The sequence below is a fragment of the Cygnus atratus genome, chromosome 21 (assembly GCF_013377495.2).
Source record: "Cygnus atratus isolate AKBS03 ecotype Queensland, Australia chromosome 21, CAtr_DNAZoo_HiC_assembly, whole genome shotgun sequence".
NCBI lineage: Eukaryota > Metazoa > Chordata > Aves > Anseriformes > Anatidae > Cygnus > Cygnus atratus.
Window position 1 is genome coordinate 7,619,605 of NC_066382.1, and position 17,966 is coordinate 7,637,570.

Consider the following 17,966-nt stretch of genomic DNA (forward strand, 5'->3'; position numbering starts at 1 on the left):
TAAGTACTTTTCATCTTAGCATGTTTTGTCTTCTGCAGTATTTTTCCTTATCACTTCCTTTACAGCCTGTCACCCTGCAGTGAGTTTGATGCCCAGCAGCCACTCTGTACCATGCTATACTACACACTTGCTGCAAAGTCCCGAGGTTTAAGGGAAAGGCCGCTGCCAGCAGCACCATGCACGCCAGTACTCTGCATTTAGTTATCTCCCAGTGCTGTGAGCAGCACCATGCTCAGACACCTGGTGAGAGACAGAATATTTTCAGCCCTATATAAATAGCAAGGGAGCAACAGGAGGAAAAGGTGGATGAGTGCAAGCAAACCTGCAATCACCCTCTCTTCCTTGGCTAAACCTTCCCTGCCTGGAAAATGCTCTGCGTGAGGCAGGGCTGCAATCCAGACATCAAACCCAGCCCACAGCTTCGCCCACTGATGCTCTGCAGACACAGCAACCTGAAAGCAAGCTGGGGCTAAAAGATCACAAGCTGCTGTGCAAGAAACCAGGCAGTTCCAGGAGTGGAAAGGAACCAGAAGGGAACCTTTTCCAAATTACAGAAGTGAAGACAGACAAACTGCACTAAGTGAGCAGAAAGTAAGAAAGCAGACCTGGAACGGAAGAAAAACTTTAAATGACGAATATGTAGGCAATTTCCTCATTTAGTGGATCAGATTTAAACAGCCATTGCAATATTTCTTCTCTTTATCTGTCTAGGTAAGCAAACAGGAACTAACTGCCTCATAATTGCTGTCTCTCCATTTGTTCAGAAACTGAAATCTTTGAAGACTTCACGAATATCTTTCGGAGTAGTCCCACTAGCTCTATATATTCCAAATTAAAAAAAAAAAAAAGACTCATGACCTTTCAAAATGCTACGTAGGGAGGCAACTGGAGCTCTTCTCCCCTTTCAAATAAATCTGAATTTGTGAAGAGCAAACATGCAATTCTGCCAACTGTACACGGTCATCATTGTTCAGCCTGGAAGGTAATCATTCACTTCTAATGCTCAGAAATACCAACAGCTAAAGCTGCAAGGAAAGTTGATAACATGTCGACCCCAACAGACTACAGAATTTGTGTGGGCAGCTAGCAATCAGACTGAACAAAATATCTCAAGTTTGATACTGAGAAGTAAAAACCCTTTAAAAAAAGTACAGGGGGGTGATTACTAGAATCATCCTGGGGATTTTTCAAATGTTCCCACACATGAGCAGGGCAAGACAAATTAAAAAAAAAAAAAAAAAGTGATACACATTACTGCAAGATACCTGTTTCTACAGCTCATTGAAACAGAGCTTACAGGAGCTGATTTATCTTAAATGACAACTGAAAGACAGATCCCACAGAAAACCTTATAGGGGACTGTGATGTAAGTATGATATGCATCGTACACGGCAGCACAAGGGAAGTAACTAAGGGCTTAATTACTTCTACATAAAAGATGTCTGCCAAGAGAAGAGGTGTCACGGGACACCTAAGGAGAGTCTCCCACTGACACATGGGGTCTACTCAATGGAACCCAAATGAGAGGCAGTTGTGAGGTCCCGCAGGAGGCAAGGAACACCGGCAAGATGCAGATGGAAGGGATGCTCAACACTGGACAGATCACCCCTCAATTTTTAGGGGTGGCTTTGAACCTGATTGCCTGAGACAGGAGTCAAATATATTGAATATACTGTAACAAACAACCACAGCACACAGCTACTGTGGAAAACCACTGTCAGTAGAGCTCTTTGCTTGAGAAGAGGTGAAACTAGGAACCGTGTCCTGAAAGGGCAAACATCAGCCTGTGTATGGATTACAAACTCTTTCACTGGACTAACTTGTTCTTTGCAGCATGAGACCAGTGAATTAAGCCAGATGGTTTGTTCTTTTCCCTTTCTAAATGCCAAACAGGGAACACAGGAACAAAAAATGTTAAATGCTCTGTTGCTGTGCACATCCTGAGGGAAACCAGTGGAAACCAGGGCTGCCAGTTGTATTCACAATACCTTAATAAATAATAATGATTTAGCAGGGAATAATAAATAGCCACTATTCTTATTCACGTGTGATTATGGGTAGCTCTACAAGTTACAGCCTTTCCTTGAGCATTCATACAAACGAAACTCCGTTACTGTGAATTTTTCAGGAGTGAATAATAAGGGCTGTGACACAACCAAATCAAGCAGCTATATGAAGTTCAAACAAAAGCTAATCCAGTTTGGTATTATAAATCTTCAACTTGACAAGAGAAAACCACGCCCAGGAAATACTTACAGGAAATCTCCAACCAGAACTTACCGTAGGCATTGGGAAATTCTCCAGGACCTGGTCCTGGATAAAAGGGGCCTGGCCCTGGTGGCTGAACAGGATACTGCTGTGGGGGCCCAACATATGGAGGGCCACTGTGTCGATACTAGGAAGAAAAAAATAACCATCAGTTTACAAAGAGTTGAGCAATGACATGCTGTTACATACAAAAACTGTAATTGAGCCCTCAAAATTCAATAAAGATCAGATTATCAAACTTAACAATGACAAGTCATCCCCCTGCTTTCAGTAATATCATGTTTTTATAAGGTCCAAGGTTTTAGAGTAACTGTGGAGCTATTAAGTCAATTTAAATACATTCATAGCATTTTCCAGGAGCTTAGTTTCACACTGTTTCTGAGAAAATGCCAAGCCTAAAAAGAATTTATTCTTACTGCCTCCATGCTCAGACCAACAGATACTTCATAAAGAAGCACAGAATTGAAATATGCAACTACCAGTTTTATCTCCCCCTCTCCCAATGCTGCACCAGGTCTTAAGAAAAACCAGATGAAGCACGGGTTGCTTTTCAGTTTCTTAAGTGCCTGGAGAACGTGTTTTTACCTGTGGTATACAGTACTGGGGGCCCTGAGGCATAGGATACGGCATTGGCAGATGATTAACCATCATGATGTGTTGGTTGGTTTGATACACTGCAGTCGGTGTTTGTGCACCAGGACGGATGGAAGGGCTGCTGTTCTGGATGGTAGCTCTCGGAGGCTGTATCTGAGGCCTCTGAAAAAACTAGGGCAGGAAAGGGACATAGGAAGGAAAGAGGAGAGAAAAAGAATCGGTCAAACTTCCTGGAGAAAAATTACAGAATCATTACAAAGGCAGACAATATGTTGTAGATATAGTACTACTTCCAAAGGGTTGCCACACATTCAGAAAACTGCAGGACAATTGCTGTCTATCTGTAAATACTAAATTCATGCTATAACCTTCAATTTTTTCTAGGTAGTAAAAGGTAAGAGCAAATGCGAAACTTTGAAGTCTATCTATTAGTTTGTATCTACTGAATTATACACCCCAACTTTCAGAGCGACCGTCAGAAAAATTATTTCTGCCAAATATGCTTTTATAAGGTGGGTTGACTGCCAAAAAGCCACCTTTATTAATATGCCAGGGAAAAAAAAACATCAAGGCAACTGTTTCGGTGTAACTTCAGAACAGCTAAATCCAGGTTTTACGAAGAGATGCCTCATGCCTGCTCTTTGTACAAATTGAGACATGTGACTTCTCTTGTGCTCTGTTTCCAAAAGGGTGGCAACCTCTTCCAGGGTGGCACCAAAATCTTCTACCATGTTTGCATGAAGTGATGCCTCACGCAAGTGGACCAACTCCAGGAAACCAAGCAACCCAGTGGTACGTGGTCAGGTCTCAGCTTGTAAGTGCTGAGAAAGGCATCAGCATCCACGGTATGGAGCGCTCGTGGCACTGGAGCCCTTGCTCTAGTTACCAGAGTCTTGGCAATAATCTTTAAACTCAGTTGGTAAGGTGTGCATCAGACATTAATGCATTCACTAACGGAATAATGATACAAGTGATAAAGAGACACTTATGCCATGCAGAACCAGGAGTTAAAATTACCTGTATAGGTCTGAATCCTCCCTTCAATAACGAAGCAAGAAAGCAGCAGGAAACAGAAAGAAAGCCAATGGAACAGCTTACAGATCAATAGGAAGGAATAGGATATAACATGCACCCTAACTGCACACAATTCCACTCATCTTTCTACCCTGCTTTGACTAATCTCTTACAGAACCAGCAAGACAGACACTGAACTGGTGCAAGGACTCTTCTACCAGAATCCCAGGTCAGGGGTCAGAAACTCTTCTAGAAAAGTTTGATATGGAAATATATAAGTTTAAAAAAATAATCTGTAATTAACTGTAGAAAACATGATACTACAGAAAGACTTTATGCTTACTCTGTTCCTAAATCAAATATTTTTCCTTTCCGGTCTCTTTCAGTAACACAAAGATAGCAGATAAAGCAGTAACTCATGCTCAAATCATGGATTTGGTCTCCACTTCTGCACCCAGACTGGAAGGATAAGAAATGCCATGTATTTAATTGCTAAGCAAAAAATAAAAATAAAAAAATTAGGTCATCATACATCACACTGAAGACTGCTGAGTGATGAAGTGCATCAATGCAAATAGTCTGTGAGTAACCACATCGTGAGTGGTGAGAGGAGAAAAGGAGGGCAATCACTACACAATGAAGGAAGGAGCTGGGCTTATTTGTCCTGGCATTTGGAAAGAATGAGGTAGGGCAGAAGGAAGCTGTGATGCCTCTATACCTGATGTGACAATGAAATCAAAATGGTCATTCTGGTGTTCCTGAAGACCACGATACCTACGTTGTTCCCATACCAAATGATTTCTCCAGAAAAGCCAAGGATGACTCCCTGGCGCAGAAATCCAGACACTATTACAATGACCACAATGCTTTGACGTCCAACCCTGTTAATCCGGATAAAGAACTGTCACTGGCACACTGCACAATGTAACGTGAATTAGGAGAAGGCAACTGTTTTGGGGGGAAAAATCTGCAAGCGAGGATGCAGAAAGAAAACCAGAAGAGCAACATGCTGCCATATTCCTGCGCCAATAAAAAAATGTGGCTGCCTAGATGCAGGGGAACTACGTGAGCGTTACATGGAATAAGGACAGATGCTGAATTTATGATGAGATTAACTACAGCTTGCAATTCTTCAATACCCAGATACACCAAAAAGAAATCTAAAATATTTTCTCTCGTTACTGCTTCTCTTCATTACTTTCAAAGTCACTTATAAAACCACAGAATCAGCAGCAAGTCTGCCATGAAAGGGGCTGTACCCAAGGTTTGGGAGTGAATGAAATCAGGTCCTTCCTTCTTTCACCAAGAACTGCTGAATAATGACCACTCCTGATCTGTTAGTGGGTTACAGCAGCTCTGGGAGACCCAAAGTGAGATAGGGAAAGAAAAAGAAAACATTCAATAGCCACCACAGTTCTGTATCTATCCGGAGCGAAGAGGGGCTGCAGACTGCCCTGAGAGCAGCCCCTGCAGCGGCAGTAACTCCTTCAGCAGGGTGGCACAGAAGAGCCTTGGCCGCAGAGGATGGGAGTCCTCCAGCAGCACGAGCCAGACGAGAAGCCTGCCTTCCTCCAGCCAAGTTGCACAGCTGCACCTAGGGAACCTGCTGAGTAACACCTCCCCTGAAACGACTGAGGAAAATCTTACAGCAATGGAAACTCCTGGTTTACAGACAGCTTTTTGCTTCTGTCACTGGGAACCGCTGCCTAAAAGATCGTGAAACATGATGTGTGGGGGTGACACGCCGAAGAAACACCATTTCACGAAACGCATGCCAGCTCTCCTTCCAGCTGCAGCAGAAGGAACGAAAGCGTGCTCTGTACACCAACACGGGTGGTGTTACACAGGCTTGTTCTTACATCAAATAAGAAATAACACCGGGGTAGCGCTAAGCTGTTCTACAGCAGAAAGAGAACCTCCAACAAGGAAACTTGGGGTTAAAAAACAAACACACACACACACACACAACCCACCACCTCTCCAAAACCACTCTGTACTGCCCACGCCATTGCAGAGGCAGCTCAAATCCAGAGATGAAGACAAAAAAAGAAAAAAAACAAAGACGATCTCATTGCTTCTAAGAAGGACACAGCAAGAAGAAAAGCAGATCCATCATTCCAAGTGACAAGACATCCAAAGCTTTTGGAAAGGCCAAGCAGAGGGGTCTCCAGCGAAGTTTGAATTACTTTTAGTTATTCCAGTTCCTGTAAGTAAAATTACAATTCTCAAGAAAATCAGGTATCAGAGCACTGTGCCTCTGATTTATATATGGGTTTTATGATTCAAAACAAACATCTCATTGTCAGACTTTTTTTATGCTATATCCCTGATCCCGTCCCTCCAAAGCTAAGCAAACAATGTTCAAAGTCATTCGTAGAAGTGTTTCACTGCTCTGATTTGATTTGCTAAAAGATTCATCTTGCAAGGTCAAACGGATGCCTGCACAGCCAACATTTTCAAGTAAAGCTAATGATGCCCACAGGAGAATACCAGGAGATTAAAAACAGAGATATTTTGCCCCTATTTCTTCCACAAAGTGCAGGATTCAGCATGGAGCATAGAGAGTTCCCACGCAGGGCCATGAAAGTACCCTGGGCCACAGCAAGGCTTCTGATAGAAAACTGCAATACTTGACTACTTCCTTCAAAGATTAAGTCCTACTATATAGCCAGGATGGTCAAATTAGTGCAAAATATGCTAAAAAGATTCCAAAAATCATTTCGGAAAAATAACCATAAAAAAAGAATTGCACGCATGCTCCAGACAGGGTTTTGCCAGTAGTTGTTAACACAGCAGTAATAACTCCCCATCTCAGCTGGAAATAACTTTTCTTGTTCATCGAAAGATTGCATTGCACAAGTGGTCCCAGCTGACGATACCTGATTTAACAAAACCTTTTCCTTGGCACTGAAGTGTAAGGGCTTGTGCTCTGCACAGCTGAATTACACCTTGCTTCCATCACGCTTGTCCTCCTTGTACAGCTTCCCTTTGCTAACCCCATTTTCTAGCTTCCCACTCATTAAGTGTGTTGCAGACGCATATCTGCTATTTGTGCCAGGGTAATTAACAGAATTAAGGAAATACACTACTAACCTCCTGCCTACTCTCTCAGCACTGCCCTGCCACTTACTTTTTAATCAGTCCTTATACCCATCCCAATATCCTCTTATTAAGCATCTTCTCCCACTTAATTTTCTTCCCATACGACCCCGTGTCAAAAGGCTGCTGAAGGCCAGCCACTAAGAGGCATCACGCTTGTCATCTAGAAAAATCAATGATCAAAGAGAGTGCCAACCTCCTGATAAACCTCCACTGCATTTTAATTGATTTTCTATTTACTTTAGATTTTTAAGTCATCACTTCCAGGGAAATGCCTGTGAAGCACTCGCCATGCACTCTAAAGGCTGCACTGAGCAATGATGTGCTCTGCTAAGAGCACCGGAGACAGATCTACGCTAACCCCAGCCCCTCACCCAGAGCGTGCGCACGGTGCTGGGCTCCTTTTTTCTAGACCAGATCAAGGCTGGCGACTGCGATGGGTCCACAAAGCCCTGCCAAAAGTTAGAGACAAGGACGGCAAACGGGAAGTTCAACCAGATGTCATCAGTGCGATCAAATCAAATGGCACACCAAGTGCTCTGCCTCAGGCCAGCCTGCGGCACCCCAAGACAGCTCTGTTGTTCACGTGCAGACGTGTCGGTCCCAAACCTGGCCTGGGAGAGGGAGGAGGAGGCGTTGGCACAAGCAGCACAGCAGGAGTGACGTCTATTTGCAGACGGAAGGAGCAGTGCCCGGGTTAGTTTGAAGGATCGGATACAACTTCCCTTTTTCCCGTGGCAAGGCTTGGCCAAGGAGCTGCAGCCCCAAGCCAGAAAGCAGGTGCCAGGAGCAGGAGCCGCAGCAGGAAGCCCGCTGCGCATCTCGGCTTCCCGGCAGCTCAGCAGCAGCCCTTGGGGCACAAAGCAAGACTTGGTTCTTCCCCTACCTCAGGTTTTCCCAGTCTTCTTATTTACTGAGCGATAAATAAAAAATGGGGGAAGAAAACACCTTTTTTGTGTCAACCATGGGATTTAAACTGGTAGTTCCTTTCCATATTTGTGGATGAAGACAGAGAAGTGATTACGGGAACCTTTTCCAACTGCTGTCTAATGCGAGGTATTTCAAGAAGCTACAAATTGGTTAGACTTGAGTAACCAAATGTACTCAGGGAGTAAATTTCTGACCTCTCCAAATCGTGAGGCTTTTTAACAACAGTGCATGGGCGAACCCAGCCTGCTGTTATATAAGCTACACTCAAAAGAACTCAAGTAACCCCAAGCTAAAACTGGAATAAACTGCAACTGCAACCTCAGACTAAATTAGTCTGCCATAGCTAGTAAACTAATCTCAAATACAATTATAAGTCAGAAAGAGAAAAACAACATTTGAGTTTCTATTTGTTCTTATTTCTGTTTTTAATTACACTGGCCTCTTCTGAGCATCCATTTTAAAATCTCTCTCATACTCCTGAAGTCGCTTCTTCAACTAAGGGTTATTCTACGCTTCAGACTTCAGCTTAAAAGAAAACTGCTATTTTCATTTGTGTTTCATGAGGATCAGAAGCAACAAAGTGACTCAAGAGCTTCGCTTAAAAAGAAATAAAGAAGAGACAGGGATGCTCCATGAACAAAATGGGAAATGGAACGCCAAACCCAGACAGGACGGTAGCTAAGTCTTGTAGCTAAACCCGTGGGTTGTGCATAAAGCCTGGCATTTAAAGAAAAACAGAAGTTGACAGTGTATTTAAATATACTGCTGCAAACACTAACACCCATTTGCTTTCTCCTAGAAAGTGAGACTGCCCAGTGGTTTCTGCGATAGCTGCCTTACTGGAATCAAGGATTAGTTATGCACATTTAACTTTTAATCAGAACCACTACAGCTATTTTCATTAGACTTCAGCCACTATTTACTTAGCATAGCATCCTAAATCTCATCTTAATATTTTCTTAGCGTCCTAAATCTCATTTTCATATTTTCTATCGCACAGACTTTGATTACACCTTCTACAGCATCTACTGGCTTGAAACTGTCAGGGCAAGCATTTCCATCCAAAAATAAATTGCTTATGAAGTTGCCAGTCAACTTCAGGTGCTTAAATCATGCTAATTTGAGTACTTTAGAGATCTAATAATTACAGGAAATAACATTAAAGAATAATCCATTAGTTGACTGAGAAAGACACAGAATCAATAAGAAGCCTATGTTAATTGCATCACACAGAAATCGTTGCAAACCTCATCTTGCTGCTGCTTTCCTAGAAGAACTCGTTATGTCACTGTAACAAATACCAGTATCGCTACGGTCGACGTACTTACTTTGGATTTTTTAGGTTACAAAACCTCAGCCTGGAAGCCTGCTGCTTGTGTTACACAACCTTTTGCTATTCCAGCATGTTAAAGCTGCCCGGTTCGTGTGAACAATCATTTACGTCAGACTTGCGAATTCTCTATGTGCTGGGTCTGCGATGAATTTGCTTCAACAGCCACGACCCTTCTGCAGGGGTGGGTGGCAAAAACCCCCTTCTCCATCCCCAGTCGGAACGACGGGCACAGACTGAGTTTCAGATGCAAAGAACCAAGGAGCTCATCTGAAGCCCAGGTTTTGCTGTGCCTGTCCCGTTCCAGTGCAGGGCAGATATATCACTGAGATAAAGCCTGAAGGGTTTTTCTAACAGTGACAGCTTCCCTCAGATAATTATAAGCAGACCTCAAACGTCATGGAGTCCAAATCTAACTGCAACGCAGTTAAATATGTGGTGTTACATTCAGGAAAACAAACTGGGAAATCACAAATTTTGACCTCCGGGAGGGCCATAACTGGGTCCAAAAGAAAGTGTTAAACCAAGCCGTGACAGATGGGTGGCAGAGCCCTACCAGTAAGGCCACCAGTCACTGAAATCATTTCTTGCAAGGCTGAGCTGCCTCCAGATTCGAGCCTCTTGTTCCAAATTCTGCTTGCAGTGAATTTGGTAATTTTTATGAGACTTAAACGGTTCACACTGAATACATACTTTGTCTTGGAAACAACCTATGAAAGAGCTAATGAGTTTCTGAACAGCAAATCTTCTTCAGTATCACGTAATATAAACACAGACCTCAAGTTAAGGTCAAGAACAAAAGTATCTAAACAAGATACTAATTCTGTCATCCTGCACACTGCGCAGTAATCCTGCAAACATTCCTCCACCACCGCCTGTCAATGCAATCCCTTGCTGGGCACAAAAATCAGTTCTCTCTCTCTCATGTGATGTTTGCCTGTGAGCAAACAAGTGCAGCAAATGCCTCATTCTACTTTTTAAGCCTTTTTTTTTTTTCTGCCCTGCTCTGGAAGGATGCCTGCCTGCACGCTGCTCTCTGACGTGGAAAGCTGGGGGGCGGCGGCAGTGTGTGTGCCCACCAACACACTTACCTGCTGTCCTGGGGCAGGACCTTCCCGAAGGCGCACGCCTCTACAGCATAAAACAGCTCAGACTAACAGGAACGATGTGAGAACAATGCAGTTCTCCTGGAACAAGCCTTCCAGGACTTAAGCCCCTGTCCCAACAACACTGGAGTTAATGGGATTATTTTCCCTCCCATTAACTTGGTGAAAACAGACTCTTTCTTTCCAAGCGAAGAGAAAGAAGAACGACACGGGAACAACCAAATCTGGGAGACCTTTCCTGCTGCCCTTGCCATGCCTCTTGTCCACTTTTCCACGTATCCACGCTCAGGCAACCTCTGCCCCCTCCAAAGCTACAAGAGGAAGCAAAATCAGTCCCCAGATGAACTCTGAAAAAGGGCCTTGGCAAAGATGAACGTCAGAGGTGATGGAAAAGACAGCTTTGGGCACCATGAATAGGCCAGAATGGACCTGTGCATCCATCCTGCTGCACAGCAGATCCTTTTGGTATTTCAGCCTCCCTAGTAACAAGCGCTATCCCTGGGTTTCACAAGCCAGAGCTATTCCTTATTTTCGTTCTTCTGAGTTAAGTGATTCCTTACAATGTCCAAGTCATGTGGCAGGAATACTATGAAGATTCCTAACGTCTGGCTTTCATACAGTGAGTAAAAGAAAACATCAAGCAATGTAATGACAACAGATAACCAGGCATATCACACAAGAAATGTACGAATTGGAAAATCATTTGCCTTGCTCTGAGTTTGAAAAGTAGGATTTTCTTAGGGACCTGAGCACCCAGTTCTTGTCAAAGTCTTCAGCTCAGGCAACATAATGCGCTGGCTGCTTTGGGAAATATTAGGCAAAGTTTCTTGCGACTTGAACAGACAAGCAAATCTCACACATACCTGGAAATAATTTATACATGTTCTCCTTTCCTACGGAAATAGCGGAAGTGAGGTGGTTAATGAGTGCAGTGACACCGACCAGGAATTAAGTGTTACTCTGCGTTGCAGGCAGCTTGTTAGCGAGGTTATGCAGGTGCTAGTATCTACCAACGAGGCTGGTTTCCAAAGCGAGCCTTCGTTCTGAGTTAGTGGGTGAACAACCTCCGACCACCCGCCTCCCCCAGCAAATTAGTTTAGGATGGTAATGAAGGGGCAGGGTACTGTACCTGGTGATGGGCAGGTCGAGGCCCCGCTGCAAACTGAGGAAAGGCGGGAGAAACAAACACAAAAGGAAAGGCACAAAGAGTCAGAAACACCACAACGAAACCAAAATGTCACACTCTATGCAAAATAAACCCACAAGAAAAACCACAAACAGTCAAAGCTTTGCTGCAGGACAGTGACAGACAGGTACTGAGATATAACGAGTGAACACCGCTACGGGGAAGTGTGCTGCTCGAGAGCTGGCGGATAAACAGCCAAAGCTGCTGCTCATTTTAAAGGCACTCTAGGCATGAATGCAGGCATTCTTTACCCTGCCTGGGAAAAAAAATAAAAATAAAACAAGCAGCAGTGAAGATTTTAAACTGTTTAAGGGGGAGGTAAATGGTTGAAGCAGCTGGACTCAGAGCCGTTCCAAAAATTTGGTGGGAGCAGAGAATGGAGACTGGTGCCTGGCTGAGCCAGGCGGGCGCTGCTAACAGCCTGCGGGCTGGGGGCTGCGGGCTCTCTGCAAGGCAAACCGGCAGTTCTTTACATGTACACCGTGTGGTTTCATTGTCTTTTATTTTTCCCCCCCCCTCAAAGGATCACGATAGAATCCTCCAACCCCTCTCCTTAAGGAGTCGGATTTGTCACCCCCCTCTGAAACCGAAGGCGACAGGTTAACCCGTGATGCCCCTGGGAGCCCGATGCAGCAGGGCAGGGCTTGCCTGGAGAACAGGAGGTCCTGGTTCCCAGCCCTCAGCTCAGGCCACTAAATCACCTCCCACCCACCTGGGTTACATATGGAGGAAAGTATTCAGAATTTAACATGCTCGGTAAATATTAAAAGCATTTTCCAATAAGTAACTGATTGTTAAAATAGAAATAAAAATGAATGCAAGAAATGGAAAATAGAAATAAAGGTGACAAGGTATCCTCGTTCAGAAGCCAAGTTAGGTATTTAAACTCTTAATTCTCAGTGTACTCAGCACAGCTCCAAGATGAGAGCAGATAAACCTATCGGTAATAGCTCCAATAATTAAACGGAGCAAGCAAAACTAGATCCCGCTGTGACTTCCCACATGCTGCAGCAGCACATGGCGTGCCTCTACCTGCCGCTGCCGGGGACTGCTCGGGACCGTAGGGCACGTGCCGCAGCACGCGATGCCAGCCCACCTCTGCTCATGCATATACGTGCTGGGACTCAGTATGCTGTACTTTCTGCCTGAGGGCTACCGTATATTCTAATGTAGAAAAGTACTAATGAGAAGGGTGATCAAAACTGCCTACTAATTATCGATTTTCTTAATAAGAGATTTTTTTTCAGGAAGAAAAAGTGGAGTGGGGTTTACTCACAGCCCTACTTCCCAGCTATTTTAATCCCTTCAAATATGAGAAACAACGTATAAATATTCACTGGTCCGGTTGATTTTCTCCCTTATAAACATTTTAATCACCTATATTCAACATTTCCAAGTAGTCTACTAACAGCAGTGGTGCTCATATATTCCCTCTACCTTCACCTCATTGTGACATTTGGATGAAAAGTCATAAAAAGCCTTCAAAAACAGGAAAATATGTGCACAGACTATTACTAACGTAGGAGTTTAGAGTCACCTGCACTGATTAAACAAGCAGTTTCCCCACCCCTAGCAAACACCCTTGAAAACTTTCCCTCAGCCTTCCATTTAAGAAAAAATGCAAAGGATTATCAACTCTTAAGACTAAAGACCTAAAATTTCCAATTTAGTAGCAACCACAGGACAGAAGCACTCAAAGACTCCCGGCCTTCTCCCAAACCTCCTGGTGAGAAGAGGACAGAGGCTCTGCTGATCAGTCTGGTGCGATGAGAAACTGTAACCTGGAGGAGGAGCCTAAGGAGGGGGGATGCACTTCAAGTCCTTTTTTTCCTCAGGAAGAACTCCTCAAAAACACTTTCAGTGTCATGCATTTGAGAAAAAGGAATAACGCTTACCCTGGAAGGGCTGGCAAAAGCCCTTCTGGTGGGGCCACACACCATGTTATACACCGATGTAAAATAAAGCACTAAAAAGAATCATGGGGTGCAAAAACCTTGTCTTGCTTAATTTGAAGGCCAAGGAACATCTCTTATCACTGTTCTGCACAAAAGATTAATTCTCCCTGTGCTTAAAACAAGAGCTGGAAGCTTACTTCTTAAGAAGCTGAAGTATATTCCATTGTGGACAAAAAAGTAATGTGTTACAAGAAAAAATAAAAACAAAACCTCAAAGTTAGTGAAAAATACCCTAATCTATTTTGTACTGGTCACCATTGGCTATTGATCTTCTCTCTTTTAATTTTTCTTTTCCTTTTTTTTTTTATTTAAAAAAAAAAATCAGGTTGACAGGATTTATTCCTATTAGTAGCTGTAAGCAACAGAACAAACTGTAGTCACTGCTGGCTCGGATTAAAATAGACACTTTGTTCTTCTGTCAGATGAAGGTGGTAGATAAAAGGAAAACTTTATGGAGACTGGGTCCAACATTTCTGCCACCCACACTCCTTATGGTCCTGCTCACTGCTCCATGCACAGCTGGAGACAGGGCATGGTCTCTACCTGCTGGCGTTGGTCTGGCACACGCATGCCTAGCAGAAAACCACCACTTCTGGGTCAACTCCCTTGCTGACCGTGGTTTTTGGCAGGCCTCCTACAACTGGGGGGTTGGTGTTAAAATCACCTAACGGGGAATTTGGAGTAGGGCTGAACAATTCTGTTTCCTCGCCCACTGCTGGAGCTGCACTTCGACGTTCCTGGTATCGGATCGGCACTAGGAAGCTAACGGGGACAACCCATGGAGCCAGCTGGATTGCAAAGGCAGCTGTCCAGGGAGGAACAGAAAAGCCCGAACCGTGCAATTGCCAATAGCCCTTTGGTGCAGACACTGCACGGAGCAAGCTCTGGCTGCTCTACAAGTGCCACAGCCCCTACACCCAGCTGCACCGGCGGTGTGACGGATGGGACCATGCTACAGAGCCTACGCATGGCAAAGGTGTCCTGCTGCCTCTTCCTCAGCCCCTCTTCACCCTCCCCTCGCCACCAAAAAAGAAGGGTAAAAATAAATTTAAAAAGTTAAAAATAAAAGAGGTAAATCGAGCCCAGAACAAAATGCAAGAGTAGTTCAGGAGCAGCTCGTCTTGCATTTGTTTTGGGGTGGGGAGGTGGAATGAAATGTTATGTGTGCGCCTTTTAGTAATGGGGGTGGAAATGGTCACTAGCAGAGCAGATGGCAAAAACTGCATACAGGAGAGTTTAAAAAAAAATAAAAAGTAGTTCATGACCACAGAAAAATAGCTGACAACTGCAGACAAATCCTTCCTCGATACCTCCTCAATAACAGGGCTAAATCCCTACAATTTGACACATTTTCAGCCAAATCTCCTGAAAACAATCTGTTGAGTGGAAAACCCGAAGTCATCCTGGTCTCTGTCCTACCAGGTCAGACCCTCCCGACTGCCAGTCAACTTTGGACGTTCTGTTGCCACTTAACCTGGCAGAAACTGCCATGGTAGCTCATGCTTTTAGCAAAGAAGCAAATCAGTGCATTTCTGTAGATCAGCCAACAAAAAGATGTGGTAAAAAAAATAAAGAAATAAAGAAATAAAATAGTGCCATCGGCACAATTGCCTGCAAGAAGGAGTACAGTTTGTTATATTGCTTACAATGCAGTATTTTATCCAGCCTCTTCCAGCCAGGGACCTGTAAACCGGACTCTGTTCCAAAACCTTCCTCCTCTTCCAGTTGTCTGTGCAATGTATTGGCACTGTTCTGCTGGGCTGTCAAAAAAACTGGTTTAGAGATGCAGCTCTTCAGTCAGGTTTTGCTCCAGTTCTAACCATATAAATTTATTTTTGCTTTTCAACAATAAGAGATACAGAAGCTGAATATACTTACTGAGAAAAGATTTTTACCGTCAGTATCCCACATTACTGATTAGAACAGGGTACTAAAGAAGTGGTGGGATCCAGTTACAAATTCACAGCTGTCCACATTACAGAAACATCATCAAAACTGTCATTAATTGGCTTGCTCATCAGCGCTGAGGTCAACAGGCCTCGGAACTAACCCTCCTGCAAATCCCCTGGAGGTGACATCTCCAGAAGCGGGGCAAGCACATCGGTGCAGCTGCCTGTAGGGGAAGCTTGCCCTGTACTATACCTGTTAAGTGGACAAACAGAAGACTTCTGTCTCGGAGGCTTTCAGTTGCCATGCTTCAGCAGCATTCATCTTACTCTAAAAAGAGAAGAGTGCTGGGAATGGTGCAGTGGTTTTATACGTAACCTGAAGTGTTACGACGCAGATGTGGATTCACAAGAGACGCAGGGACTGCTGCTCCCTTGGCTAACTGAGGCTTCAGACATCATGACGGCACGCTACTGTGCCTGCAGAAGCAGGGCTAAGCACGCGATGCCATAGGAGCGTCTCCTAGCACCATGTGGAACTGCGCTACGAGCAGAGATTTCCCAACAAGAGCCTGGTTTGGGGAACCAAAGGCCTACGGTAGCAGAGCAGTATTACAATACACACAAAAAGATCATGGAGGACAACCAAACCTCAACTTGGATGAAAAAGGGCTTACCACAAAAAGATCTGGGTGCACAGAAGCTCTACTTTAAATGTGTGAGCACCTACACAGTGCTAGACAGCAGGTGGCTAGAGCTGATCCAGTGGCACTGACTCGGAAGTGAAGCCCACAGGCCACTGGAGACTGAGTGCTGCTGCAGAGAGTCGCTTTCATTTACTGATCTTTGTTCTACCACTTTACCAAATACTTCCTTTAAGAAAAAAAAAATGAAGCAAAGAGAAAGATTCTGGTAACGAATCTAAATTCTAATGTGAAGTGAACCTGAAAGCAACTATTCTAAAAATAAATCAAGTTATTTGAACATAGATGAGAATCCCTCCATTGCTTCTTTTCTGATAAGCCACTTCAAAATGAAAATTCTCCTACCATGATAACATTTAAAAATGCAATCAAGATTTGCCATTTGGAAGGTGCTTCCAGTTCAGTAAAACAGACTTTTCAGAGAACTGGCTAAGTGTTATAGACACACACATACACAGAGAAACAGGCAAACAAGGAGGAAAGAATGTAAGATGATGCAAACATGGGCTCCCTTACCGGCGAGCGGGTCTGAGGCTGGGTGTTCATTGTTTGAGGGGCTTGAGGGTACACCAACGTGGTTGGAGCTGCATTCTGTCCTGAGGGGTACGGAGCCTGCCAGGGAACAAAAAAAAGTGAATAAAAAATGAGTGTATCAAATGATTCATCCCAAAAGATGGGAAGTGAACACATTATCAGACGGACTGTTGATTACCATTAAGATAAAGACCACACAAAGAGATCGGGTGATTACAAGGGAGAAAGCCTTCTCTGTTGAGGACCCAACCATTTATCAACACCACCCTAAACTCCAGAAGCACCACAGTGGAAAACATGAGAGCAAGCACACATCAACGCAGCTCTGTGTCACTGAAGCCCTGTTGCCTGACCCTGCTCTAAACGTGTGCCCCCAAGGAGAGCTGGAACCATAGGTATTGCTGGCAGACCCTCTAAAATACGACAAATGACAAGCAATAAGCTTGAATGCATTTAATACAAGCTACTGCTGCTTTAAAGCATTTGCAACACAATGAAACTGCCTGAAATTGTTACAGATGTAAGACCGACCATTGGTTGTGTAAATGTTCATAGTTCCATTGATTTCAATGGGCTATAACAATTTATACTCCCAGATGCTCTCTCCCATGTTATTTGCCCAAAGTAACAATAAACTGGAGCTGTAGTTATGCCAATTACACATTTTAACAAGACATTCCTCCTTTCAGAGGACTTTTCTCCCCCCCCTTTTTTTTTATTTTTAACCATAAAAAGCTTACCTTTTCTTTAAATTTATTACTGCATTGGCCCAAAAACCAGCCTCTAGTCTGTGACAGCCTTCACTTCCAAGAGGAATTCCCCCAGGCTCTACATGCTGCCCTGTGGCTCCTGCACGACTCCACAAACCACTTCTCCTGCTCCTCGGCTCCTGTCCCCTGCGGCACGGCCGATGCCTCGCTGTGCCAGCTCTGGATGTTGGCGTTCCCAAGGGTAGCCACAGTCGCTACTAACCCTCCAGTTGCGTATCATCAGATTTACCTTACGATTAAAGGAGCTCATCAGGTCTTGGGTCTCCTCTGGGGGAAGGTCTTTGGGCTCACTTTACAGATTATGGGAGAGGATATGCTTAAAAACATTGCCAAACCTCCCTGTACACAGAACTACTATATATTCTCACTGCAAGCCACAGCCTTGCTGAATCTTCTCATCTTTGAATTTTATGGCCCTTGCATTAAAATTCAAAAGCAAGTATAAGGAAAAAAGGAAACTTTTTCAATCCATAAAGTGGTATCGAGAGAATAGGTTTCACTGCACCAGCCCTCAGGCACATTTCAAGGTGTCTTTGATTTGAACTGTGCTGTGTTTGATGTGAATAATTAGATTTTAAACAATTAAGCTA

The 17,966-nt window shown here is 44.0% G+C and overlaps 1 protein-coding gene across 16 annotated transcripts in view; it reads right to left on the reverse strand.

The window, feature by feature from the left end:
• Positions 1-17,966, reverse strand: part of EIF4G3 (eukaryotic translation initiation factor 4 gamma 3) — a 153,740-nt gene that overhangs the window by 65,193 nt on the left and 70,581 nt on the right. For 7 of the 16 annotated variants that reach the window (XM_035567890.2, XM_035567899.2, XM_050714858.1 and 4 more), the window contains 3 exons: positions 16,589-16,684; positions 2,854-3,033; positions 2,281-2,395 (listed from right to left, as the gene is read on the reverse strand). In XM_035567890.2, the coding sequence (XP_035423783.1) occupies positions 2,281-2,395; positions 2,854-3,033; positions 16,589-16,618 (325 nt within the window). In that variant the 5' untranslated portion in view covers positions 16,619-16,684. Of the gene's footprint in view, positions 1-2,280; positions 2,396-2,853; positions 3,034-11,470; positions 11,504-15,128; positions 15,243-16,588; positions 16,685-17,966 lie in introns of all 16 variants that reach the window. The other 9 variants (XM_035567884.2, XM_035567882.2, XM_035567883.2 and 6 more) reach the window with 2 other exon arrangements.